Source organism: Harpegnathos saltator, unplaced genomic scaffold, assembly GCF_003227715.2.
Source record: "Harpegnathos saltator strain DR-91 unplaced genomic scaffold, Hsal_v8.6 scaffold33, whole genome shotgun sequence".
NCBI lineage: Eukaryota > Metazoa > Arthropoda > Insecta > Hymenoptera > Formicidae > Harpegnathos > Harpegnathos saltator.
In genome coordinates, this window is record NW_020230128.1 from 1,111,323 (window position 1) to 1,139,286 (window position 27,964).

General features: G+C 43.8%; 1 protein-coding gene across 1 annotated transcript; it reads left to right on the top strand.

The window, feature by feature from the left end:
* Positions 1–2,909: 2,909 nt before the first annotated feature.
* Positions 2,910–27,803, top strand: LOC105184412 (proton-coupled amino acid transporter-like protein CG1139). Its single transcript, XM_011143203.3, has 8 exons — positions 2,910–3,548; positions 13,154–13,203; positions 13,493–13,606; positions 14,643–14,915; positions 15,425–15,509; positions 24,367–24,636; positions 26,219–26,573; positions 27,004–27,803. The coding sequence occupies exons 1-8, from the start codon at positions 3,513–3,515 to the stop codon at positions 27,246–27,248; spliced, it is 1,428 nt and encodes a 475-aa protein (XP_011141505.1). The 5' UTR covers positions 2,910–3,512; the 3' UTR covers positions 27,249–27,803.
* Positions 27,804–27,964: the final 161 nt, after the last annotated feature.

The window sequence follows — 27,964 nt, forward strand, 5'->3', positions numbered from 1 at the left end:
GCCTTTCCAAGAAATTGATAAATTTTTATATTCCAATATAAATTCTAGACTTTTTTACGTTAACTACTTAACTAACATTTAGCTATTAAACGTGTGCCAAAAAGGAACGATTCGTAGTTTAAATGCTCAATATAATAATCCTATTCCCCAAGCGTCATCGACTTCTGTCGTGCAGTGCGTCGAATTTTAAATTAAAGTCGCGATCGGATAATTAATAACTCACTCAATTATGATAATTCATACTTCATGTGATACGCATCGCGCTATCTTAATAAAACGGCCGATATTTTCCCTTTCAACCGATTGACTGATTGACGATAAAAAGAGCATGCACATTGACCATGACGTATAAATTATACTATAAACTGCGCGATTGAGAACGGTCAGTGTTATTTTATTAATCATGCATCTGTCCTTCGAATCCCTCCGACAAGTTTGCAAATGGAAATGACCGTATAATTACGACAACATCTCGTTATGACTGAATTACAAACTGTAAATTGTATAGTCGAGACCTTATTATTCAATGAATGATAACATCTCGCTGAAAATCAACTTCGCGTTTCATTCACAGAAAAGACGATCTGTACCGCTTGTCGCAACGAGGTGCGCGCACGCGTGTGTGACAAACAGAAAGAGAGAGAGAGAGAGAGAGAGAGAGAGAGAGAATCGATACTTAAGATTTTTATAACATAGATTATAATGAAATAATTGTATGAAAATTATTCTCGCTTTAAGTCGGCGACGAGAGACGTCGGCGTAGAGTACCGCGTTCACCATGAGCATTTATTTTAATGTACACACAAACGAGAAATAAAAAGCGTTAAACGTTTCGAGATACACAGAGAACGAGCCGCACGAACAAGAATGATTACCCGATTCTTGATTTATGCGACGATTGTCATCTGCGCGTACTTGACGTTATACACTTTCGTGCGACGAGAACGCGTCTGGAAGGCGAACCACGAAGGCTAAGGACGCGCCGTGATTCAACCAGATTCATCGGCCTCATGTTACACCTACGCGAAACTCATGGTCGCGCGGCGTCATATTTCGACGAAGAATCATCATTTTTATTGGGCGTATCTCAATCTATCGATTAGCCTCTTTCTTTTTCTCTTTTTTTTTCTCCGTATAATATGGAGAACGATTTTTATCGAATTAGGTCGTGACATTATTATCTGTGCAAACACTTTTAAAGAAGAAGAAAGAGAGAAAGAGAGAGAAAGGAGTGGTTCGTATAATGTTAATCGATTCATATTCGCTTTCGGAAGTAAACAACGCAAAAAGCGAGTTTGGGCGTTTAGTATAAATGCACAGTTTCTGCGACGACTGTGACGCAAATTATTCCGCGATCTCTATCTGGAAGGATACTCAGGAATGCGGCTTGCCGAATCTTGAGTCTCAGCGACTCTCGCCATATATATATATATATATAGAAATGCCGTTTTATTTGTCTGCATTGTACGACGAAATCTTCGTCGTCACGCATTTCGGAATGTCTATCATTCTGATCGTGGCACGCGAACACGTAAAGCGAGATATCGTTTCGGCCTGATGTCGAGGAACGATCGCTTTCACGAAGAGAACGGATGAATTTTTCCTCGTTTAGTTTACCAATTAGTTAGAATGTGACTGTTATTTTTAAAACGAGCGTACGCGCATCACTCTCGTCTCCTTCGAAATCCGTCCGCGTATCTAAAAAAGCAGAGGAGGAAAGAGTTAAATCCCCGTCAAATTACATTCTAGTCACGTTCGACGGACACGCGTGTTTTTCGAGATCCGAGGTCTTGATTTTGAATATCAAGCTGTCATAATGACATGTCATGATTTATCGTAAAGTTCGCCCCGAAATCCTTTATCATTGTCGTTTACTTTTACTTTTATTTGGAAGGAGAGAAACGGCTCGCGCACGCGGCGGAGAGTAAAAACGAAGGAGGATCGCGTTTTGCAATTTGCGAGATGAAAACGGCGAGCTTACACGTAAAGAGGGCGGTTTTCGGATGAAGCACGCGAAGAGAAAAGGCTTCGATCGTTACATTCTTTTCTTATCACTGTCAAATGATAGCACTTGTTGAGATAAAGAACGTGATTATATTGATAGGTAGAAATCAATAATCGCTCTATTGGATCGACGAAATACCGTATTCATTATTAAAATATTTCTCTACCGAGAAATCACAGCGTATAACAGTATCAATATCTCTCGCGGATAATCCACACGTCTTTATCGTCGCGATAAGAGGACGCGCTGATGGCAAGGTTTTGTTTATGTAAAGCGCGAGAAAAATGGGAAAAAATTTCACACTCATTGTTTTGCGTTTCAATAACGAGGCGGACGGAAGGATTAACAATCGCGATCTACGACGCGATCTATCTTCGCGTGTTCGAGCTGAAAGCGACCAGCATTCGTTATATTTTTCAGATACGGAGATTGCAGATACGACTCTCGACTCGATTAACACACGGCGGGCAACGTCGCGCCTTATTCAATTAATTTCGCGCGTCGTATTATTAATAGATCCCTCCTCTCTCCTCCCCGTGCGCGACGGAATATGAGGAAAAGAACTAAGTCGCTATAATGCAACGCGGCTAAATTTACCGTGCAAACGCCGAGGGAAGTCTCTCCTTCTAAGACGCTCGATTTCGTCTCACTCACGAGCGAGCGAGTGCGTCGTAAACGTTAAACGTCCGTATAAGGACTCACCCTTGCTCATCCCCGACTCCTGTGCCACAGGAATCTACATGAGTGAGGAGTCAGTCGCTTATAGCGCGACTAGGTCGTAGCGACTCCCACGACCTGGATTCTCGCTCGCTCGTACACATTTTTTTCCGTGACGCGTGTGTCGCGTCGCAAAAAGAGAGACCCAGAAATGCCGATCGGCTCACCTGGGGTGGTTGTACCTCGTTGTACAAAACACGCCGGACAACTAAGGGTACCATCGGCGTCAATCGGCCGGCCGCGAAGTCGGTGTTCCCCCCCGGTGCGGTACTCGGCCGAAACGATACGCGTACGAAACGGTACCGAGAACCGCGAGTCGCATGCCGTTGATGCTATATAAATAATACTTCGCGCTAAGACTGAGACCAGTCGACTTGCAGCGGCCGTACCTGCCACGACACGGCAATGAAACACACCTTCAGAGATTAGTCTCGCACCGTTGCTCGACTTTCTGTTTTCCTTTTTCTCCGTTACTTTTCTTCTTTATTCCTCCTCTTCATTCTTCTCTTCACTGTTCCCTTTCTCCCTTCTCTCTCTCTCTCTCTCTCTCTCTCTCTCTCTCTCTCTCTCTCTCTCTCTCTCTCTCACATACTGTCTCTCTTCGCTCGTCCTCACCTCCGCAATTTCTTCTTCCGCCTGACCTTACTTGTCCAACCTTTTCTTTGCTCTTCACGTGTACTCTCTTCCTCCACCTCTCGTTTCGCTCGACACCTTCACTTCCTGCCGCGCTATCATATGCGAGGACTCATCGGCGACCTGAAACTCGGTAGTACCCAGTGATTCCTCCAGGATGTCGCACGACAATCTGGGATTTACATCGAGCACGGTGAGTGAACGAAAATGTGTATGTGTGTGTGCGTATCGACGTCGCTTTTCGTTAAAGATTCTCGGCGCACGCGTGAGGAACTTGACAGTTTTGGTAAACAAATGAAGAGAGAGAGAGAGAGAGAGAGAGAGAGAGAGAGAGAGAGAGAGAGAGAGAGGGAACGAAGAGCAGAGAGGGAGAGGAGGAACAATTTGAGTCATTAATTGACGTAAGTAATTAGGCGCGGCAGACGGCTCCTGCAGTTCGCTCAGAAAATATCCTCAATCTCTCTGTCTCTCTCTCTCTCTTTTTTTCTTTTCCTCTTTCTTTTCTGACACCTCAGTGATTCGTGAAATAATCGCCTTATTTTGTGAAAGCAAAGTGATACTGGAGTATTTAGTACTTGGAAAAAGATATGTGATTTTAATGTACTTATCAGATTTAAGAGTGCAAAAATATATCGTGTTTTTCTTTTCAATCGACAAATTAGCACGAGGAACGAAACGATGGCAGAAGAGACTCTATAACCGCCGGAATCACGAATTTTGAAAAAGAAAGCTACGTTTACTTAGCTGATGAGTTTTGACCTATCTCAAAAAGATTTAAAAGAAAATATTCTTATTTTATTTGGTGATGAAAAGTATATCAGATGAGATGTCAAATATTCCAAGATCACCGTAAACTTGCGAATTTTCTCGCGTAGAAAACGCGTTTGCCGAGAAATATCCGCGACGAAAGTGACGTTGATTAGTTTTTATCTTTACGGAACTTCTGTATCGATCGGAAACGGCAATGTTTCTGCTGATGGTGATGCGCACCTGTGGTGTGAGCGTGTATATAAAAAGGAGCAGACTTACATAAGATGAGCCGTTTTTCTCGAATGTAATTTACGCGTTTCGTCGCTTTTGCAGGAAAATGACGTTCGTGTTTCCATTTTACGAAGTTGGTGATACCAATAGCAACACGCGATACACTTGGTTATAAGACAAATTGTCACACTGAGAGAAAAGTATACGATATTTGGAACTATAATGATATAGTAACTAAATTATAGTCCGAAATATCAGATTTATAGTAAGTATTACCATAATATCGGTAATAATTACGATGTAGGTATGGTATAACCAAGCATATAATATTTTTACTAAGAATTATAGCAAGTTAAACTAAAATTATTGTATAATATTGTATGTACAAATATAAAATGGTAGGTAAAGTAACTCTTTTATATAGTCAATATTACCAGAATATTTGCTAAATGATGACAGATGTAACTATATGAATATTAAATCTCACTATATTTGTGAATGAGAAATTATCATATATGTGGTAAAAGTAACTAAGAATTATTTAAGACAATCATTGACTATATATTTGTGTTTATTCTACTATATTTTGCAGGTTCCACGAACTATAAAAAAAATATGGTTGACGCCAAAATGAACTATAAAATATAGTGAGATTATAGTTAATTCAACTATATTTTTTTATCAGTGCACGACTGAAAATCACTACTTGCGTAGCATAATCGGTTATGACTGGAATCGAAGTAACACGCGATGAGTACAGCCTTTCATTACAATCTTCTCTAAGAAATAAGAATGAATTAATTAATTAAGAATGAATTAAAATATTTACATTTTTTCTGAATTTTCCGTTGTAGCTGTGACATTGGACACTGTCTCAGACACTGTCGCTTCGACTCCTACCGTAATTGATTACTGCACCAGCTCTCAATTACGATGACAGTTTGACATATACTTTACTCGACTACTACATGTGTTCAAAACCGTTTTATGAGCAAGTGTATACTTCCCTGAGACTGTGTGCCCCGTTATATCTAGCTTTATCTAAGCATGCATAATTGTACGTAAGATAACGCACACAATGACGTTCGCAAGATATTTCGCAAGAAGTGAGTATTCCAAAAGTGCAGCGCGTAGAATTTTTGCCTTCGCTCACTGATAAAAAAATATAGTTGAATTAATTATAATCTCACTATATTTTATAGTTCATTTTGGCGTCAACCATATTTTTATAGTTCGTGGAACCTGCAAAATATAGTAGAATAAATACAAATATATAGTCAATGATTGTCTTAAATAATTGTTTAATTACTTTTACCACATATATGGTAATTTCTCATTCACAAATATAGTGAGATTTAATATTCATATAGTTACATCTGTCATCATTTAGCAAATATTCTGGTAATATTGACTATATAAAAGAGTTATTTTACCTACCATTTTATATTTGTATCCATACAATAATTTTAGTTTAACTTACTATAATTCTTAATAAAAATATTATATGCTTGGTTATACTATGTCTATATCGTAATTATTACCGATATTATGGTAATACTTATAAATCTGATATTTCGGACTATAATTTAGTTACTATATCATTATAGTTCCAAATATCGTATACTTTTCTCTCAGTGCTCGCGCGATGGAGCAGCTAAAACCCAAGAACAACAAAAGATCTGAACATTTAAACATTTGAGATATCTCGAGAACGCGTCGAACGCACGGCTGTGACAGATAAGGTGTACGGAAACGAAGCGAAATTACACTTCGACATAAAAATAACCAACCATAATTTACGTGACATGGCAACTGTGAAATATAGTTGCCCCCGTCGCCGTCGTCGCCGGCATCGCTGCGAAATTCGCTCGTCCGCAGAACGAGCTGTCACTATCTTTTTTTATAACGACGAACCGATTACGGAGCGGGATAATAATAAACTGCGAGTGAGACTATTGCGCGCTGAGTGGTATTTTCGATGTCTTGGCGCCGGTTGCACGGCGATCTGATCATGAGCCGATCATGAGAGCGGAAAGTTTGCGCCAATTGCAAGCCGAAACTGCTCCCACGCACGTTGAAGGACGATCGTTTGTTCCGTATAGTCCTCGCTGCTGTCCTCGTTATATCGCCGACTATGTGCGTTCCGTTTTGTCTCTCTCCTCCGTTTCCGTTTCTTTCTCTGCCTCTTCGCTCGTACCTTCGACGATAATTGGCGATTGAGAGTGTTGCACAATGAGGAAACAGCAATGAAACAGCAGCGAACGGACCGAACTGGCCTACAGCCGGCGTCTCTAGCGCTCGCTTTTGCGAAATGTCCTTCTCCCGCGACTTTTTCCTGGCGCGTGGCCCGTCTTTTTTGCACTCTTGCTTTTTCTCCTCTTCGTCGCCGTCTGGTCGAAGGCGACCAGGTACAATACCTGTCCTTTAGGCAAGCCGTTCGAAAGTGTCCGAATCGTCTTTTCTGTAGGCGTCTTGCAAAAATTCTCTCCCGCTGTGCAGATCTATGAGGCCACCGGCTGACTTCTGGCTGGCGCTGTGGCTGTCAAATCAAGGATGGACTTGCCTGTTGTTTTCACGCCGATTGAATTGTCGTCGCGCCCGATGGGAATCTGAAGTGAAGAAAATGGAGCAAATAAATATATCGTTATATTTCGATCGCTTGACGTAAAATGTAACGTTACAACATCAGCGGTATCAGTGACGTGACGCTGACACATATCGGACTGATCTACAATCGGCATTACGTCATAATTTTTATCGAGCTCTCTTCTAAGAAGGACACAGGCTCTGCATCTGGCGTATCTCCGATGAATATCGCGTGTCAATGTAGAGATATTTTTCGTTTATCTCTTCAATTGTCCGTCTTCGGTCGAAAGTTCGGAAACAACCGATTTCTATTCTCTCTACACCCCTATAAATTCTACTTTAACTTTAAGTGCTCGTTCATCTCTCCTTATCTCGCGCCTCCTCCTCCTCCTCCTCCTCCTCCTCCTCGTCGTCACCGAGTTCCTTTCTTTCTTCTCATTAACTCCTTTCTTCCTTGTGTCAAATATCACCGTACATTTTAATCAGCTGGTCGCCGCATCGCCGATTAACAATACACCGGCGAATTGATTAAATAAACCTCCCCCCCCTCAACCCTCGCCAACAGCCTTTACTTTACCTCAATGATTACTCAGCTTGAATTGCGACCCTTATCGGCGCGGCATACCAGTTGTGGAAGTTGCACTCATCCGATAACAATTTCACGCTCGCGCGTATTATCTTTTCCTTACGTTGACAAGGTGTTCGATGCTCGCAAACAATAATTCATGCATGAATTCATGAGCAAGCTCCTTCTTCGAAGCGGAAGACTCATTCGTGAGGATTTTCGAAATATCAGAATTTTAGAAGCACGAGGTGAGAGAGAAAAAGAGAAAAAATGCCGCGTGTTGCGAGCAGAGAGAGAGAGAGAGAGAGAGAGAGAGAGAGAGAGAGGGGGGTGAGAGAGGGAGAGAGAGAGAGAATAGAAAGTGGAGAGAAAGAGAGGGATCACTGCGGGCAGGGTACAAGGATAATTCCTTCTGACACGATTTAATCACGGTGACATTCCGTCGCGTCGGCGCGCGAAATCCCGCTCGGCGTTACCGGTTTTATCGGTGCGATCAATATGCAACAGCTCTCGCGTAATCAACCGGCCTGGTAATCACGCGATTACTTACGCATCGTAGAAATTCAAGATCGGTCGTAACGCACGGTAACGAATGGCGCGGCGGTGGAGAAGGTGTGTTTGCATAATGCGCCTTCGCCTCCTCTACTTTCTAGCGACGCGTGCGGCGCGTACGGCTCATTATGCTCGCGGAAAAGCGATCTCGCTACGGTGCATAATGTCAAGAACGATTCGTCACGTGAAGAATGGATGAGAGAGAGCGAGAGAGAGAGCGAGAGAGAGAGAGAGAGAGAGAGAGAGAGAGAGAGAGAGAGAGAGAAAGAGAGAGATATCACGAAAGGGAGAAACAGATAGAGATAGAGACGGAATCGTCGGTTAAAATACATTGCAAGATTTTTCTGAGAAGTTTCTTCGATACCTTATCTGTTTTTCTCCCTATTATTTCTTTTTCCTCCTTTTTACACAATTTGATACCTGTGGTCGACACGGTTGTGTAACTATGTCGTGGACGGGTCTGCCCCTCATTGTTTCTCCAGTGTGACACACGTATCCACAGAAAATACATATGCATCGCGCGTGTCCTGAATTTCTAATTCCTCGGGACCTTCCGTTCGGCCGCGATCGACACGTGTCTTTCACGGGCACGTGACAATACCGTGGCAATTTTCAACGTTTCAAGGTCCGATGACTTGGGTAATTTTCATGACATGTCCCAGCGGCAAAGCGTGCAATTATGCGCTATTGTGCATAATTTATGTTAAGTTTCGGTCTCACATAAAGTCGATATCCTCGGGGAATCCTGGGGCGCGAGACGTGTCCGCGTGTATTGGCGCGTAAATAATCCGCGATCCGGCAAGATAAACGACAAGACGGCAAGAAAGACGTTCGCGGGAACGTCCTGTGGATTTCGACAATTACCCCCGGCGAATAAGCGCGAAAATAGGAGAAGAAAGGAGGTGAGACACGCCCGATGTGTGTACTTCCGTGATAACTGAGATAGCCGATGTGAGAAAGTGGGAAAACAGGTGCCCGGGGAATACCTTTGTACCCTCGTTCGCACGATCCGAGATTGCGAGTCGAGAACTTGATAAGTTCGAGCGAACCGCGAATTCTGATGGCTTCCAAGAAGCAGATATTAGATGAGATTAAAAAAAACACTCCAGCGCGTACGACCTTCCTTCTTCTTTTTCATTCTTTCTCAAGTGGCCGCCGAGTACGTTACAATATTGAGGAGGGATCTTGTTAAATATTGCGCGTAGCGTTATTATCATTAGCGGCTGTTCGAACGATAATAAGGTCTGCTCTTCAACGAATCGATAATTTCACGTGTCCTGTGGTATCAACCGAAGCGATTCTTTCCCTCGCTTGTGGGATCACGAGCTGAATAGAAAAGCGCGCGTTGTTTACGCGTTGGGCGAATAAATCCTGCCAGAAGAATCCGCTTCGAATGCGCTCCGCGTTATCGCGACACCTGCAATCTCTCGCATCGGAATTCGATGTACAGCGATCTCGCGATCGCCTTTAATAGCGAGCGTCATTAATTAACGATGCTTGTTACGTGACAATCGCACTCAACGAGGAGCGATCCGTCGGATTCGCCGGCCTTTAGCACTTTGATAAAATCAGATTATAATTTAGCGCTTGTAGAAATGTGCGTTTTTACGCACGGTCGCGTTACTCGAAGATTTTGCAATGTTTCATTCGCTACTTCATGAATAATCGTTCGTATAGCGATCGGCGGAGTGTGCACTTATCATTCGGAATTCTTTCGGAAGCTGTAACATTCCATGTTGTTCCTGTCATTAATATCACCTCGGAAACCTACCGAGTTCGTCATTCTCCATGTATATTTCCGTCTGTAGTGCCGCTCGTTTTTCGTCGTGATTTAACGGACCTAACGAAACAGTTATCTAGCAAACATCGGGCTCGATAATCGTCGAACCAATATAAAGAAATGTGTTTTGAGTAAGTACTGAATACGCATCGAGATATGGCCCGGCCTCGAAAACGACCGAACGAACATATTTATCACGCAACAATATTTCGCAGCCGATCGTAACGACTCAATAATAATCAGCTACTTCTGCCGGCGATTATCTGTTTTTGCGATGGGAAATGGGAATTTCCTCAGAAAAAGAGAGAAACGCTCGACAAGCTCGGATTCTTCAGTGGAGCGATCATATCGTAATCGAATCCGCTTATCGCCGAGATTCCAAAGTGATCTCGCCGTCACTACAAACGACACGTACGAGCGCGCGTTATCTTTCCGAAAATGTGTGCTTCGTGTCTCGTGTTCCGAAATTACATAAGACGTCCGACGAGTATGCGAGGGGTACGGAACTTTTTACGTTATTAGCAAATAAACGAGTCTGACGAAGGAAAATACGAGAAAACATTTTAGAGAGACACGCCTGCGAGAACTCACCTGTGAGTTCGCGTGTATTCGCGCGATGTGTTCGCGACGCGCGTCACGCGCGACTTCGTCGCGAACACGAAGTTATTGCTTGCGCAATTTGTCCTACTGAACCTAAACGATAATCCATTAATAATCGGCCGCGCGGGACACGCGGATGATGAGACAGCTGCGCGAACGCGTACGCGAGAAAGACAGTCGCGCGCACGCTAAATGAATGGTTGCGCGTAATGTTTATAATCCTATTGAAATGATTGATCGCCGCGGCTGATTGGCGCGCGTAACACGCACGTTTTAATCCGTCGCACGTGAAGCGACCGGCGACTCCGGCGCGTCAATGATACGCGCGCGCGGTTTATCGCGCGAGCTTAACGTCTTATTCGGTAGTCATTAATTAGCGTAAATATCGCACGAGCGATAATCGTTCGCTTTCTATCGCGCGATCGAGTGCATTGTTGAGCAACGTGTGAAACGTGAACATTGTTTGTTTTGCAACGCAAAGGTATTACGCAAAGGTATTACGAGGCTAGCGCAAACGTATTACGTCGGATTACGCCGTGATTCCGCGATTTGCGGGGAAATATTTGCCTGGGAAAGGAGGAAAGAGGGCGAATTGATCCGTGTATCAACATATGGAATGTGTAAATATCGCACGAGCGAGATAAACACAAATGCGCCCGATTACGCGGGTAATTCCGCGACGAATTAAAGAGAGAGGTCCCCGCGTGAGATAAAAAGCGGCGCGTTATCGAAGACAATGTCGCGGCGTGTTGATTCAAGTATAGTGGAAAATTCTCCGACCGGCGTCCGCGCCTGTTCGTCACACGCACACACCTACGTGTATCAACATACATATGTATACACACACACACACACGATATATGTTTATATTAGATATTTCTATATTTCTGTTTGATTAATCAACGTCATGATAGAGATGAGAGAGAATCCACCGGCGGGGGAATCTTCCGCCACACGCACGTGTCGCGCGTGTAAATGTTACGCACGTGTACGTTAACGACGCATCTCATTATTTTTGTGGGCGTAGTATTCTGCTTTGAAGGACGGATTAAATGGTCGTATCCGCGCCATTATGCAATTTATGCGTTTGCACGGCACGAAAATTTTCCCATATTCGCCGCGTTATACGGCTTAACTGCATGTATAAAGAAGGCGAGTCGAGCGGCCGAATTACGTAGAGACGCCGGCAATTCCCGCATCTTCGCGACTCCGCACTTCCAAGTCTTCAGCACACACGCGAGCGAACAATTGTCCGAGTGAATTCTCAAAAGTCCGACATTCCTTATCGTGATCCTGAGCAAACGTAACTCTAGATCGTGATCTCTGTAAACATCGCTCGCCATCGCACCTGTTAAATGCTGTGTAATGAGCAAGCGAGATCGAAATCCACCGTAGGGGAAAAATTTTCCACATGGAAACAGCTCGATCGCAGTTGAGTGATCGAGTTGCTGTAGAAACAGAAAGATTCCAGCAGGAGATTTCACAATCTATCGCTCGATTATCTTAATCGTTTTAAAACGGTCGCATATGCATATACGTATTAACATGTTTCCTCGTGCTTCACTCATCGTTGGACTCTTTCCTCATTTTGATCTCGTTGCAAAATTCATTTCGTTTATGCGATGCAAAAATGTTCGCACCGATAAACGCAGAGTAAGAACGGTGCGATTAATATTAGAAACGATCGGCCGCGTCGATCCAATTGTACCGACAGAAAGAGCCGGACAAAACCTCCCCATTAAATTGACATCTATAATCGCTGTAGTATCGCGCGCGGCAGCTGCAGCCGGCGGAATATTACAACAGGGTAACGCAAAAATGTAAGCGTATTTGTTCGCGAACGAACGAGCGAGCAAGCGATCGACAAGAAGACGCGCGCTCGCGATCTCTATTGATCATTCTCGGGGAGAACGTCGCTCAAAATTTCGTGCTCCGAGAGAGTCCGTGAGTCCCGTGTGAGAATTCGAGTTTTAACGAGTTCGCCTTGTTTGAAGTGTTACTCGTGAGTCATGTCGACAATACATATCGCGTAGGCCAAAGGCAATCGTAACGATTTAGCGAAAAGCTCACACGAGCGCGACCTTCCTTCTTATCCTTCTCTTTGTGTGAGCGCGTGAACTCGAACCGATCGCCTATCGTCGCCGTGAATATATCACCTATAAACTAGTACTTATGAAGCATATAGCGTCGTTACGTATCAGATAATAAAATCGGAACACCGATGATTAACCAATGATCAACGATACAAACGACGCTACAGCAATGTTACGCGCGATATTGATATCGCGATATGCGGATATCGACATTCGACAGTAAAGGTACATGAAGATACATCGAAAAAGATATTTCGAAAACCATTGGACGAACCGGTTCGAGATACGCGCCAAGACATTTCCGTGACGTACGAATTTTATCTATCGTGTATTTTCATAATATGCGGACGAAGTGGACTCGTCATTATCTCACAAATATGCATTTTTTATTGTGACTTAATTTTCAAGGAGAAATTTTCAAAATAAAAAGAACTCATTTGGTAAAATAATTTAAATGTTGGCGAAGTTTCGTCGATTTATATGTTTGTATATTTCAATTTCAGCCGGCGTTTGTCTCTACACTTTGAACACCAATAAGCTTCTTTATTTTTTAAGAAATTTTATAAGAAATGGCAGCATCGGAATGCCTTATATTGTGTATTCTTTATTTCTTTATTAAACTTTTTGTTATATTCTCGCAGGATGCTCTCCAAGACCCGAAAAAAGCTTCGTCCAAAGAATACCAAAATGAGTAAGTAATTCGACACGAATTATTTCGTGAATTTAAGAAATGGCACGAAATTTTTCATGCACTCAAACTCTGTGTTAAACATTACCTACTTTTCACATATGGCAAAGTTACGTGTGCAAAGTTACGTGTGAGAGTTGCAATTTAAATTTAAAATATCGTTCATCAGACTTGCTTCGTCACTAATGACCTAGTAATTAGTAGACGTTCTTAATAATTCCTTTAACAATACGTTTGATATGCATAGAAAACGATATCATTTGCATAGATAACGATCATGTTGTATTTTCAGTCACGATTCGAAGAGTCCCTACATCCTGGAAATGGAGGAAAAGAAGAAAAATACGCACGAGCAGAACGCCGATTACGATCCGTATAATTACAGAGTAGTGGAGCATCCGACCACGTGAGTATCCTATCGATTTGCGATATTTGCGATTCGTATATAATCGCGAACGACAACACACGTCGATCATGACGGGAAATTCGCCGCGTGCCTCTTGGATAGATATAATTCGCGCTCGTTATTTGAGTGACCCTTAATAACTAAAACCTTTGTAAAACATAGTATTTCTAACATGTTAATAATATATCAATGTCAATTCTCTCTTTCCCTCGCTAACGTCACACACGTGTGATAAATTATGAGAGTAGATAAAATTAAAGAAATATATTATCACTATCGGCTTGAATTACTTGTCGGATGTAAAATATGCTGTTTTAATCTAAAGATAAAGATATATAATTACTTCAACGAAGAGATCAAAGCTCGATAAAATAATAAGAGCACTCGAGACGTCCTTTGTCGTTATAATTTCCTCACATCACTGGAAGAGAGTGACCGATTCGCGATCGCGGTGATAACGACGCGTTAGTGCGCTACTCATTTCTTTATCGCCCCCGATAACGTATTCATATGATAATGATAATTCCTTTGACATGTGACTCAGAAAGTGCGTCGCTAAATCGGTGGAACGCGATCGCGATTTAGGACGCGCGAGTGCGTTATCTCGTTTTCGTTTAATCCAGCCAGATCGCAATCACTCAGCTCTGATTGATCGAGGAGGAATCCGATCCGAGCAATTGATCGAAGCAAAAGACTTAATACGCGATTCCAGACGGCCAGGAGCGCGACGTAACGCGCGGCGCTTTCTTTGCATACGAAACGATGCGACGCTTGATCATGCAGCGCACGTTTCGCGCTAAACGTCTTAATTAGCGTAATTTCCTACGTCCAATCTCCGGTCGTACGATTCGACGAGTCATGTTGCGGGTGACAATCCAGCGAATTTTCCTCCCACATGACAATTGGATATTTATCGAATCGTCCGAATTATCAAATCACGTCAGATCAAATCAGACCAAATTAGAAAGCACAGTTATCGCGTATAAATGACAACAATTAAACGAGCTTTGCATCGAACGAGTAAAAATGATTGAAGCGACGCGGAGACGATGCTGCACCTGCTGAAGGGCAGCCTGGGCACGGGGATCCTCGCGATGCCGAGGGCCTTCTTCAACGCGGGCTACGTCATAGGCTTGATCGCCACGTTCGTCATAGGACTATTCTGCACATACTGCATGCGAATCCTCGTCCAGTCGGAATACGAGCTGTGCAAGAGGCGGCGGGTGCCGTCCATGTCGTATCCAGCGACCGCGGAAGCCGCGCTGGAGGAAGGACCGATGTGGCTCAGGCCGTTCTCCAGAGCCTCCATGTGAGTATGTCGCTCGCGATTATGAGCGTTAATTGCAAGGCACAGCGTGTCGTGGCTCGGCGCGATACTTTCACTGATACGCAACGAGGACGCGTATTCACGGAGGAATTATCCGCAACAATAATAACAGCGATTCGGCGATTCGCTCGCTCGCTCGTCCGTGCGAAAAGAGAATTCTTGCGAAATCGTCGTCGATCTTTTCTGATCGGTCGAGGCGATAAATAAATGATTCGCGATGATCAAGTCGGCTTTCATTGATTTGTTCAAACGTCTCGCTTGATCGCGCGGGGGAGAAAGAAGTTGGTCGAGTTAACGTGACAATGAACGGTTCGGTCGAAGGGAACGGGATCTCTTACGAGAGCGGAATTCGGTCGTAAGAATCGAGAATATTCTGCTGCGTGTAATTAGAACGCGCGTTTAGTTTCATCGTGTCAACGATTTGGCCGATCTTCTTTTTTCCGTGTGGAGCTCTCAATGACGGCTGATCTTTCTTTTCCTCTTTTCTGCAGCCACATAATAAACGCCTTCCTGATGATATATCAGATGGGCACTTGCTGCGTCTACGTGGTATTCATCGCCAGCAATCTGCACCTGGTGAGTAATCGTACACCTATTACTTTCAGCTCGAATATCGACGGTATACGTCATACTCGAGCGTCAACGGACCTTTATCTCGATCTTTGCCGCGTTCTCGACTGCGAAATGCGCCGCTTGGAGGGTTTCTCTAAAGGCGCGCATATCCGTTCGGTTCACACACACCACGTCGCCGAGGTGGTACACCCGCATTAGAGTATACGCGCGTAGGTAGCAAAAGGGAACAATCTAGGTCAGGGAAATACGCGAGCGGACAGTCGCCGTGTAATTAATGCGCGCACAGGTCCAGTCAAGGTGATTATGGCCGACACGGACGGTGGCCGGCCGGTCATCGACATTTTCGTCAATGCGATCAGCGCTCTCGTTCGCGCGCGAATCTGTCTACTGTGACGAAGTAACAATCCTCTGCTTCCCGCTTCGTTGTCTTTTTTATTCGCAGCCGCGCGCGTGTGACTCGGCAATTCGGTGATATCAGGCGATAAGAGACGCGTCGCGCCGCGGATTACGGAAATTAGATGTGAATTCGCGATGGAGTGTGTTTGTTAGACTCATTTGTCCCATATCTTTTTCGGCGTCTCCGATTGATTTATTGTTATGGAATTTCCACTGTCACGCCGCGGTCGCACGCGAAATTCGCGCGCAAGTGATCGGGCTCTTATCAAGAGTGCGGAGCAAGCGAGCGGAGCAAGAGCTGCCTGCGAAGTCGGACGAACGCCGACTTGGGTATTGTTCAACAAGGACCCGCGCCGTTCCGGCGCTTTTCCGAGTGAAAGTCGAAAGACAAAGTTCTCGTGTCATTTTATCGAATATCGTCAATTCAATTCGATCCTCAACGCTTCGTCAACGGATCACCTTCCGCAATGCAGATCGCCGTGCGAGTGTCGTCGAGATAGTAAAGCGAAAAATCGTAGACGACAATGGTGATTATCTGGTTGACGAATAAGACGAACGGAACTTTCCGTTCCGTATGTATTTTTTCCTCGATCGAATATCGCGAGACTAATTCGAGCGTTCGCCTGGGAAATCGCCGATACGACGTAACGCGACGTAAAAACGTTTACTTGCACAATCGGAGTTTCGGTAACCCCCCGCGAAAGAAACGCGTGCGATTCGATACGCAAGGATTCGGGGCTTTTATTTGAACAAGTCGCGCGAAATGACGCGAAAAACGATCCCGACGAACGGCCAACGAGGCGGGCCGAATCGAATGAACGTACCTCGCTGGAATTGGAACATGTGTATCGTGCAAAAAAGATATGCTCTCACTACGACGGCACTGAAATTCTCGCGTGACAAATGCGCGCGAAATACGCAAAATACGACACGGCAGCGGGTGTAGCGCACAATGTTGCGAGAGAACGGCGCCAAGTCTTGTGTTAACCGCACCGTTGGGAAGGTTGGGATTGCGTAGTATACGCAATGTAATAGATAGTTAACTATCGTTACGCCATATGTTATTACGACAAGCATACCGGGTGTGTGTGTGTGTGTGTGTGCGTGTGAACGTAGATGTAACGTCGGTGCGTTGCACATAAACCTGATCGCCTGTTGCTCGTTCGTTCGTTCGTTGGTTCGTTCGAACAAGCGCCTTGGCTTCTCAGGGTCGGAGTGGCGGAGTGAACGGAGCCGCGCGTATGTTGCCGCGCGTAAAGTTCATTGCATTAACCACTTTGTGAGGAGAATCGGATAAATATCGCGATAACGCGCGACATTTCCTCGAGCATGCCCGATGCACGCTCAGGGGGAGACGGAGATCTCCGCCTGCGGGAGAGCGCGCGACGAATCTTTCTCTCTTTCCTCCGCAAAGGTGGAAAGTTTGAAAGGAAGAGCGACGCGAGGAGGAGAGGAGGAAGATGTCCAGATAAACGGTTTACATAACTTTGCGCGCGCGTTCCTTCTTTTCGTATCGCTCATGGTGAACGTAATGATTACGTAAACGGCCGTCGGATGTGTCGAAGCTTTTGTTATTCGATAATTGTCCGATGTTACGCTAGTAGATTTGCGATAACGATAACTTCACACGCAATTTGTCATTCGCGCGCGAACGAGGCTTCGCGAGCAGAAGGACGTCGGTGTCGCTGTATCTCAGCAGTGTAATCTCGCGATTACTCGAAAGATTTGCTAAGAGGAAGAAGAGGAAGGAGGAGGAGGAGGAGAGGAAGAAGAGTCGGTAAATCTCTGGCTTTTATAGAGCCGCGTTGTGAATCGCATGATCGCGCGTAATCGCCGCTACCGTAAATGCGTCTGACGGATTATTCCCATCCCGGAAGTCTCCGCTGTGGGTTATTGTGCTCTAGCATTGATATGGTTAACGCGCGTTACGTAACAATCCCGCCGGTTGATTCGCTGTAATAAGCAATCTTGAACGAGATTCCGAGATCTCGATGGCGCGTCTTACGACGTTGAAATTGCCGTTTTCTCACGTGGATTTTCTCACACGCACGGTGCAAATAATTCTGTCGCCTTGACCTGCCGCGGAAGAGCTTGACGAGTTATTTTCTGCGTCTTCAGCGTGTTTTTCATAGTCGCGATTATCACCGTAATCATGTTTAGACGCTACAGGCAACAATCGTCGAATCTTTGTCGAATCGTCACGTTACTTATGGTATCACCTTCGATAAGCAGCACGTGCACTATTCGTTAGCGTGATAAATAACGATTTGCATCAATCAGTTAATCCGTACGTCTCACATTTTCTCAATGATGGGTTAAACGAAAATATAACACCAGATGAATCGCGCAGCATCGTTGCGATGATCGCGGCAAACAGAGAGAATTAAGGACAATGATTCCCGAAATGGGCGGCTTCAAGGTGGATCGGATTTGAGTCACGCTAGAGTTATCCTGACGCTTTCTACTTTTCGCACCATGAACATATACGTCGATATTAACGGTCTTCCTTCGGAAACGGTCGTCCGCGAATATAATACATAGATCTTTTAATCGTAACAATTAATTAGAAACAATTAATACATTAGATTGGTGCAAAACAAGATGCAAAATGAAGTTATTTAATTCCGAAGGATCAACAATTTTCAGGAATAAAATGCACGACATCGATTCTCGGTATTTTCTTCAGGCGCCTCTAACGAGGACTTCTGATTTTCCTTCTTAGCATCCTTCCTCCTACGAAGATTTAATGGAAAAACCACCAATTTTTTGCACGAACTTCACAGCTCACGATAATTAATTCGTTGCTTCATCCACTTCGAGCGGTCTAAAAACAGCAGTTTCTCGTGAACTCGTTCTCGAGGCCGATCTTCCTCGTACGAAAAATGCAAAATTCGCTCTGACGAGATCTGAGCATACATTAACTATCTCAAGAGTTCATTTAATTGATCGCGCGTCGTTCTGCACCGCTTTACGTAAGATGAAGGCTAGATCAGCCGACGATAAACGAGACATGTTAAACGACAGTAACGTGCCCATTTCCGCTTGCCCTTGAAATCGAAGCATAGTAATGACGGTGCTTTGAAGATACGAGGGTAGAGTTACACGTGTTACGTAACGGTTGTTAATCAAATGCAACGGCTGACGATGCCGAATCGACTGAATATTTGCGAAATCGCGCGGCTCGCCGCGGCCCTCGAGCGCGCTCGCGAAATTAGAAATTTAGATTAGTTGCGCGATAATACGCGCTGAGAATTCACAAAAATGTGCATATAGCGTTTCAAACGCAAATGCGTCAAATGGAAATCAAGATAAAAATGTTTCTTAACGCGCGGCGACTGCGCGTACGATTCGAGGTAAATCATCGCGACGACGACGCGAGCGCTTGATATTACTCGCGATATTAACTTTTCTAGACTCGCGTGATGCTCTAATATCCAAAGACTCGTGCTCAGTTTGTAAGACCGATGTTTAAATAACGAAGATGGAATGTATTAATATATATTTTAACACGTTATTAGTTTATTTTTAGCATGGACTTCGGTCCCTAGCTCAGGTGCTAGCACGTGCACGATAACGGAAAATCTATGATTTTGGAAAAAGCATCGAATTTGTGACGAATAAAAAAGTTAATTTTACATCGAGAACAGCGTGCAACGATACTTATTTCCGTTTAGAAAATTTCGTATACTTGCTCAATTTTTTTTTTTTTTTTTTTTTAATATAAAGAATGAGTTTTCTATTTCTTTCTTTCACGTTCGAAAAGAACAGTTTTCTGTCGGCATGCACCGATCGACAGAGTCTGAGATATGCAACGACGCACGTATTATGAAACTTTCTCACTCATGTTTACGTTTATCTGAAGATTCGAAGATTGACGCTTTCTTCTCATATTTTCCTGACGAAGAAGTCATTTCCGTCTCAACGGAGAGATTCTCTCACCTCGATACATCTTTGTACTATTTACCGACTCTCACATCTCTTTTACAAATGAGTTTGTATATTTATACGATGGTATTAATATCACTGAAAGTCAAGCTAGCTTCAAAATTAATTCGACGAAACAACTATGGGCTTTGGGCAACCAACAACTCTTGGTTAATGTCTCAATGCGACTTCTTGCTCGACCAGATTCACTTTTTTTGTCAATCTTGCGCACAATTCAGTTTTCGACATAATTTCGAGTAAATGCGAAGATGAGCGGAAATAATGTCAACCGTGCGTCGTTATGTTTTCAGATGCGTGCTACATGATAGTGCGTGTTGTATACGGAGGTACATAACGACGACGTAAAGTTCTCGTTCATACGCGTGTCTCGAGGACACGCGTATGAAAGAATAAAAGAAGGAAAGAGAGAGAGAGAGAGAGAGGGGAGAGAGAGAGAGAGAGGGAGAGAGAGAGAGAGAGAGAGAGAGGGAGAGAGAGAGAGAGAGAGAGAGAGAGAGAGAGAGAGAGAGAGAGAGAAAGCGTTATTTATTGAGCGCTCTGGTCCCCTCAAGCGCAAGGAAGTAAAAAATAATACAAAGGAGAGAGAGAGAGAGAGAGAGAGAGAGAGAGAGAGAGAGAGAGAGAGAGAAAGCGTTATTTATTGAGCGTTCTGGTCCCCTCAAGCGCAAGGAAGTAAAAAATAATACAAAGGAGAGAGAGAGAGAGAGAGAGAGAGAGAGAGAGAGAGAGAGAGAAGATGATGACCGAGACCGCACAAGGAAAAAGAAAAGAAGGATAGTATGTCATAGACATAGGAATATAGGGACAGAGCATAGAGTTGCGGGGGGATAACCATTGCGGGACGGTGCGACGAGGTAAACTGTGCCTAAATCTAATTGGTGGTTGTGCCGTGTGTAAGTATTTGATACATACATAGATGTGTATGAAGTTGTGTGTGAGTGAAATTATGAAAAAAAAGACACATGCATAACCTCTGCAAAATACTGTCAGTGTAAATAGTTCTTATCATTTTGTTACATTTACTATTTGTCAATGACAGCCAAGTCGTTGCATCACACGCTCTGAATATGCGCACTATTGTAGCCAATGAAACTTAGGCACAGTCGCCCCCCGCATTTCAGCACAACTCCCCTCGCCTATCTTACGGGCTTATGCTCTGTCCCTATATTCTTATGTCTATGCGGTACATATGTACGCCTCGAGAATAGCACGGTCGCGATTTAATTGCTCGAGCGAAATATTTGCGCGGCGTGACACGAGAGACATAAAAGTGCCGATTATGCTTCCTTCTCCGCACGCGGCCGTCAATGTGATTAGACGTATTAACGGATCCGAGTGTCTTCGTTATCCATTCAAGGACTCATTAGAGTATTTCGGCGATTTCGTCTAAAACCTTCCGATTTCTTTTTGCAAGCAAGACACGCGCGCCGTACTGTTTAACAGGTCGTAAATTGCGTATTACGTTCGCCGTGACTGTTTCGGTTCGACTGTTCCGAAACAAGATGCAAACGGATTCAGAGATAAAGAGAAGAACTTTTAATCAGTTTTCAATGCAAATGTCTCAGTTACAGCTGGCAAGAAAAATCGCGAATGCAACGTTTCGCGAAAAGTTGTTCGTTGTTTTCTACCGCAGATAATTTCACCCAGCAGCCGATGAGAAGGAAAATACGAAAAGCTGTGCCGAGGCACGAAAGATCGGTTGATATCGCGTGAATCGCTTATCGCCCTGCGTCGCATTAAAGTCGCGATTATAGAGATATTCGGTCGCACCGGACGTGCGCGCGTTCAGGATATTCCGCGCTTTTTAATTCAGGGCGCAGCAGGTAACACGACGTCGTTTCGAACAAATACGTTCGCAGTCCACGTGCAACGTCACTGCGTGCGTGTATCGAATATCTCTCGTCTTATTCCCGTTATTGCTTCGAGATGGTAATAGATAGTGCACTGTCAACAATTACCGCGCGCGCTCCCAACCAATGACAATCCTGCGAACGATAGGCGTTGCATGCTCGCAAAGACGCTGTGACGTTGTCGTTAGTGTACGCGTCGTAAAAAGTAAACAGACTGCATGATGCGGCGCACTGAGAGAAAAGTATACGATATTTGGAACTATAATGATTTAGTAACTAAATTATAATCCGAAATATCATATTTATAGTAAGTATTACCATAATATCGGTAATAATTACGATATAGGCATAGTATAACCGATCATATAATATTTTTACTAAGAATTATAGTAAGTTAAACTAAATTAAATTAAAAAAGTTAAACTAAAATTATTGTACGCAAATATAAAATGGTAGGTAAAAGTAACTCTTTTATACCAGGTATGTAAATATGAAACCAGAACTTTTGTATAGAAAATACACGTTTATTGTATGAAAATGATAAAAAATATTTTATTCCAAGTATTGCCCATCGCTAGTTATACATTTTTCCCACCTGTCTGACAATTTGTGGATGCCACGCCAAAAAAACTGTTGCTCTTTTGAGACAAACCAGTCATCGAGCCATTTTCATACATTTCCGTAAGAAGTGAAGCGTTGCTCAGCAAGTGTGTGTCCCATCGATGCAAATAAGTAGTAATCGGACGGAGCCAAGTCTGGTGAGTAAGCCGCATGAGAAAGTATTTCCCAACTAAACGCCTCAATCGTTTCCTTGACCAGTTTTGCTGTGTGTGATGGTGCATTATCATGAAGCAAAATCACTTTGTGTTGCCTTTTTTGATATTCTGGTTGTCTTTCACGCAAAGCTTGATTCAAATCGATCATTTGTTGTCGGTAGCGTTCAATATGAACGGTTTCGCCAGGTTTTAGCAGCTCATAATAGATCACACCCTTCTGATCCCACCAAACACAGATTGTCTTCCGTCCATAGCGATTTGGCCTTGCAGTCGATGTCGATGGTTCGCCTGGAGTTACCTGGATGATCTTTTGCGCTTAGAATTCTCAAAATATATCCACTTTTCATCGCCAGTCACAATTCAATGGAGAAATGACTTTCTTTTGTACCTGGCGAGCAGCATTTCGCAAGTGGTTTTTCGGTTTTCCTGCTGTCTTTCATTCAGTTCATGTGGAACCCATTTTCCCATCTTCTGGATCTTTCCCATGGCTTTCAAACATATGGAGACGGCTTCTCATGTCACATTTAATTGATCCGCGAGTTGTTGTTGCGTTTGAGCGTCATTCTCATCCAACAATGCTTGCAATTCGCTGTCTTCAAACTTTTTCGGTGGCCTTCCACGTTCTTCGTTTCTCACGTCAAAATCGCCACGTTTGAATTTTTTAAACCACTCAAAGCACTGTGATTTATCAAGAGCATGCTCACCGTAAGCTTCGACAAGCATTCGATGCGATTCTGCAGCAGTTTTCTTCAAATGGTAACAGAAAATCAATGCTGTCCGCAAATCGTAACTTCCAGGCACAAAATTCGACATGTTCAACGCTATTACAAACTATACTGTTGTATGAAACTTGTATTGTTGTGAGTTGAAAATCTTTGTCAGATGTCAACAAATGGAAATGGCGCCAATGACGCGGTTTGACGGTAACTACATTGACAGCTAGGGCCATCTATGGGCAAATTCCGGTTTCATATTTACAGACCTGGTATAGTCAGTATTTTATAGTCAGTACCAGAATATTTGCTAAATGATGATAGATGTAACTATATGAATATTAAATCTCACTATATTTGTGAAAGAGAAATTATCATATATGTGGTAAAAGTAACTAACAATTATTTAAGACAATCATTGACTATATATTTGTGTTTATTCTACTATATTTTGCAGGTTCCACGAACTATAAAAATATGGTTGACGCCAAAATGAACTATAAAATATAGTGAGATTATAGTTAATTCAAGTATATTTTTCTATCAGTGCGCGTATTATACAGACACACATACATCGTCGGCACACATCAGCGCGTATGCAAAGTGCAGATTACGCTTGGAATCTCATTTATTGTATATAGCCATTTCTGCTTCCGAGTCTTGCGAGTTCGCCTTGATTTTACAACCTGTTTTACCTGTTCGCACTTACCTCATAACAGAACATTGTCTACGCCGCCGCGAGACGGTAGAATTAATCATCGTCATCGAAAAAGTAGCCGAGCTGTTGATACGTCGATCGCGACACGACATGTTATTTCCATTTATATTGCGCGAATGATTGAAATTGCCAAAGATACGATAAATAATTGCAATTCGAGTCACATTATCACCTCTCGTATTCTTTCATCGGCACTTTATCGGCCGTGTAGTCAACCTTTTGAACGCTACTAATTATACTTTACGTGCAGTTTAATGAAATGGTCGCCAGTGAGCAACGCGATAATAAGTTCGGCATTCAACGCGTTAATAAGTTGTGTCATGCGGCGAATATCCTCGGGATTTTTATGCGAGAGAAAAATCGAACACGCAGCAAGAGCGTCACGGCAAGTCGTAACTTCTTCCACCCGCGATCACTGGGAAGAATTACGAAAGAGTATCCTTGCTTTCTTACGTCTTTCAGGCGCTGAAAACGTGGATCGACCTGGACCTGAAGGTGTACATGGCGATTATCTTGTTACCCTTAATCCTCGTTAATTACATCAGGAATCTGAAATTCCTGGCGCCGTTCTCGACGCTCGCGAACATCCTCATGTTTACCGGATTTGCCATCATACTTTACTACATCTTCCGGGAACCCTTGACGTTCGAGGGCCGCGCGTCGGTCGGGGCGATCGAGAATTTCCCGCTCTTCTTCGGCACTGTCCTCTTCGCCCTCGAGTCCATCGGCGTGGTGAGTAATCTTCTGAAACATAAGAGCACATAAAATCTGCAGGTGTAATGATGAAGAGTGGCAGAAGCGAATTTGTATTATTGGGTGAGTGCAAAAGTTCGTGCGGAGTTTGTGAGTAAAAGTCACACAGTGATTAGGCAAACAAAAATCTTTATTCAATCAATGATATATTCTCCATCGTTTTCTATAATCTTTTCCCAACGTTCTGGCAGCATACGGATGCCTCGATCATAAAAACTGCGCGGTTTAGATTCGAAGAACGAAGAGACGCCGTTTTTTAAGGCCTCCAAAGAGTCAAAGTTTTTTCCATTTAAATAATTTTGCAATGACCGGAACAAGTGATAGTCAGATGGTGCGATATCAGGAGAATACGGTGGATGCGTTAAGACATCCCATTTCAGGCTCTTCAGTTTGCGCAGCGTCTTTTTCGAAACGTGTGGTCTGGCGTTGTCGTGATGAAAGATGACTCCCTTGCGATTTGACAAAATCGGACGTTTCTCTTTTATTTCTCGATTCAGATTGGTTAATTGGCGACAGTACTTGTCCGAATCAATCGTTTCGCCAGCGGGGAGAAGCTCGAAATAGATTATGCCCTTGCAATCCCACCAAACAGAGAGCATCACCTTCATCGGGTGCAAACTGGCCTTTGGCATTGCGTCACCATGCTCACCTGATTGTTTCCATGTCCGTTTGCGCTGAACATTGTTGTAGAGGACCCATTTCTCATCGCCCGTCACTAGTCGATCCAAAAACGACTCGCTATTGAGCCGCCCGAGTAAAGAAACGGCTGCAGAAATTCGCTTGATTTTGTTCTTCTCGGTCAGCAAATGGGGCACCCCCATATATCGAGCTTCAAATCGAATCCCATCTTTTTTAAACGCCGAAAAGCGGTTGATCGGTCAACGTTTAGTGCTGTAGCAACTTCTTCTGTTGAAATTCGCGGATTATTGAGCACTAAAGTACGCAAAACATCGTCATCAATGTCAGAAGGTCGACCAGAGCGTGGCTCGTCTTCAAGGTTAAATTCTCCGCGCCGAAATTTAGCAAACCATTTTTCCACAGTTCGTTTAGCTGGTGCTTCATCCTGATAAACATCCTGAATGTTTTTTACGGCTGCGGCAACGTTTATTCCCTTCCGAAACTCGTAAAGCATAACATGCCGTAAATGCACCTTATCGATACTCATTTTTAAAGTGATATTTCTCGAAGCAGTTTGTATGAAAACAAATGATTTTTTTTTTAATAACAGCTGAAGACGTCACCTCTCCAACGTTATATAATATGTAGATGGAAGTATTAATGACAACACTTTACGACGCTTATAACTCCATCTATTAAAACTCCGCACGAACTTTTGGACTCACCCAATACATTGAATGACGCTCGCTGGAAGAACTTTCATTTCTTGCGTTCATCTCGAGATTTTAATTTCGTAATTTTCAACAGGATACACCGATCCTTCTTCGAACGCTTTCAATGCTTAATTATTCCTTTTGTTGAACCAACCAATCAGGGTGGTTAACAGCGAGGGTCGAAGCATCCCGCGATCGCAATTCTAAGACTATTCGTTGTTCGTTTGCAGATCATGCCGTTGGAGAACGAGATGAAGACACCGAAATCGTTCATGAGGCCCTTCGGCGTCCTCAACATTGCCATGATTATCATAATAGTGCTGTACGCCGGCATGGGATTCTTCGGATACGTGCGCTACGGCAGCTTAATCAAGGGCAGCATCACGCTCAGCTTGCCCACCCAGGAGAAGCTGGGCAAGGCGGTGCAGATTCTCCTGGCCATTGCCATCTTCTTCACTCATCCCATTCAGTGTTACGTCGCCATCGACATCGCGTGGAACGAATATATCAGCCCGGTGATCGACAAGTATCGCTTCAAGCTACTCTGGGAATACGTAGTCAGAACCATCGTGATTCTGCTCACCTGTGAGTGCGAAGCTCGACTCGAGCTTGTCGACGAAGTGATTCCCTTGAAGCTCTTCTTACATGTTTCTTACACGTTTGACATTTTCGTTTTATTTTTTCTATTCAACGCGTTAGAGAACGCGATTCAAATCTGCGAGAAACGTATAAAGAGAGAGAGAGCTTCAACTAAAATAACACACTTGGACCCAAAGTGCGAGTCGTTTAAAATTTTTAAATTTAAATTAAAATTAAAAAATTTTAAACGACTTCTCAAAATTTAAATTTTTAAATTTCAAAATTTGGAATTAACCTCGCGAGAAAATCGTTATTACATATTTTGCATTATACTCCTCTAAATGATTAAATCGACGTCTCTTCGATCGCGATTAATTATGTTATTACACATCCGCGGTATAATTCAAAATATCATCTCTTTTGCGATCTGTTTCAGTCGTGCTGGCGGTCACGATACCAGAGCTGGATCTCTTCATCTCGCTGTTCGGCGCATTCTGCCTGTCGGGTTTGGGCCTTGCATTCCCGGCGATCATACAGATATGCGCCTTTTGGAAGATCGTGGGACCTCGAGAGAAGAAGATCATGCTAGCGAAGAACATATGTCTAGTGCTGATCGGAGCGTTGGGCCTGATCGTGGGCACCTACACGAGTCTCCGCGACATTGTGAAGAAGTTCTCGTAGTGACGGCGATTCGCAATCGCGCGAGGGACCATGCAATAATATTGCAGTCGCAAGAGAACGAAGTGTAGTAAGGCGGCGGTGGGAAGAAGTCGTTCTCCGAGCGCGAGACGAACGATGATAATGTGATACGTAGTTTGAAGTTCATCACTCGCTAAGAGTAAATGGTACCTTAAAATAGAACGCGCATTTAGAGGCTTTAGCCGTGCGACCGAAATAATGTTAACTTCGTTGTACGGCACGCCGATGTATCGCATACACACACACGCGCGCGCGTGCGCGCACAATACACACACACACACACACACACACACACACACAGAGAGAGAGACCTTCGAATACACATTCGTGCACGCATTTCGGTCGCAATTCGCCGAGGGAGAAAGATGAAGTTCCTAAGTGCACTTTTGCGGTTTTACGCGCGTTCATACACAAGACTGCGTGGAGGTGGACTGTTATGACGCGACGGGACCCGAGACGCGCGTGTTTGGCGCGTCACGTGCAACCGGTATGTAAAAAAGGCTTCGTTGTACAGAAATAAAAGTAATTTTATTTTCATACTGTGCCCGCACATCCCGTTCCCCCTCCGTGTTCTCTTCCTCCGTTGTGATCTCCGCGAGGTCCTCGAGACGCGTCATCGATCAAACTTCGCGTGTTACGTCGTTACACACAGCGATCGTTTCTCTTTCGAATTTACATTTCGGATTGCGCTTTTTATC

Bases quoted from the DNA above. Each gene is read 5' to 3' on its own strand.
- LOC105184412 (XM_011143203.3), top strand. From the start codon at position 3,513: ATGTCGCACGACAATCTGGGATTTACATCGAGCACG. The intron at 15,510-24,366 runs GTGAGTAATCGT...TACGTCTTTCAG, and splicing joins TCGCCAGCAATCTGCACCTG to GCGCTGAAAACGTGGATCGA. The intron at 26,574-27,003 runs GTGAGTGCGAAG...GATCTGTTTCAG, and splicing joins CATCGTGATTCTGCTCACCT to TCGTGCTGGCGGTCACGATA.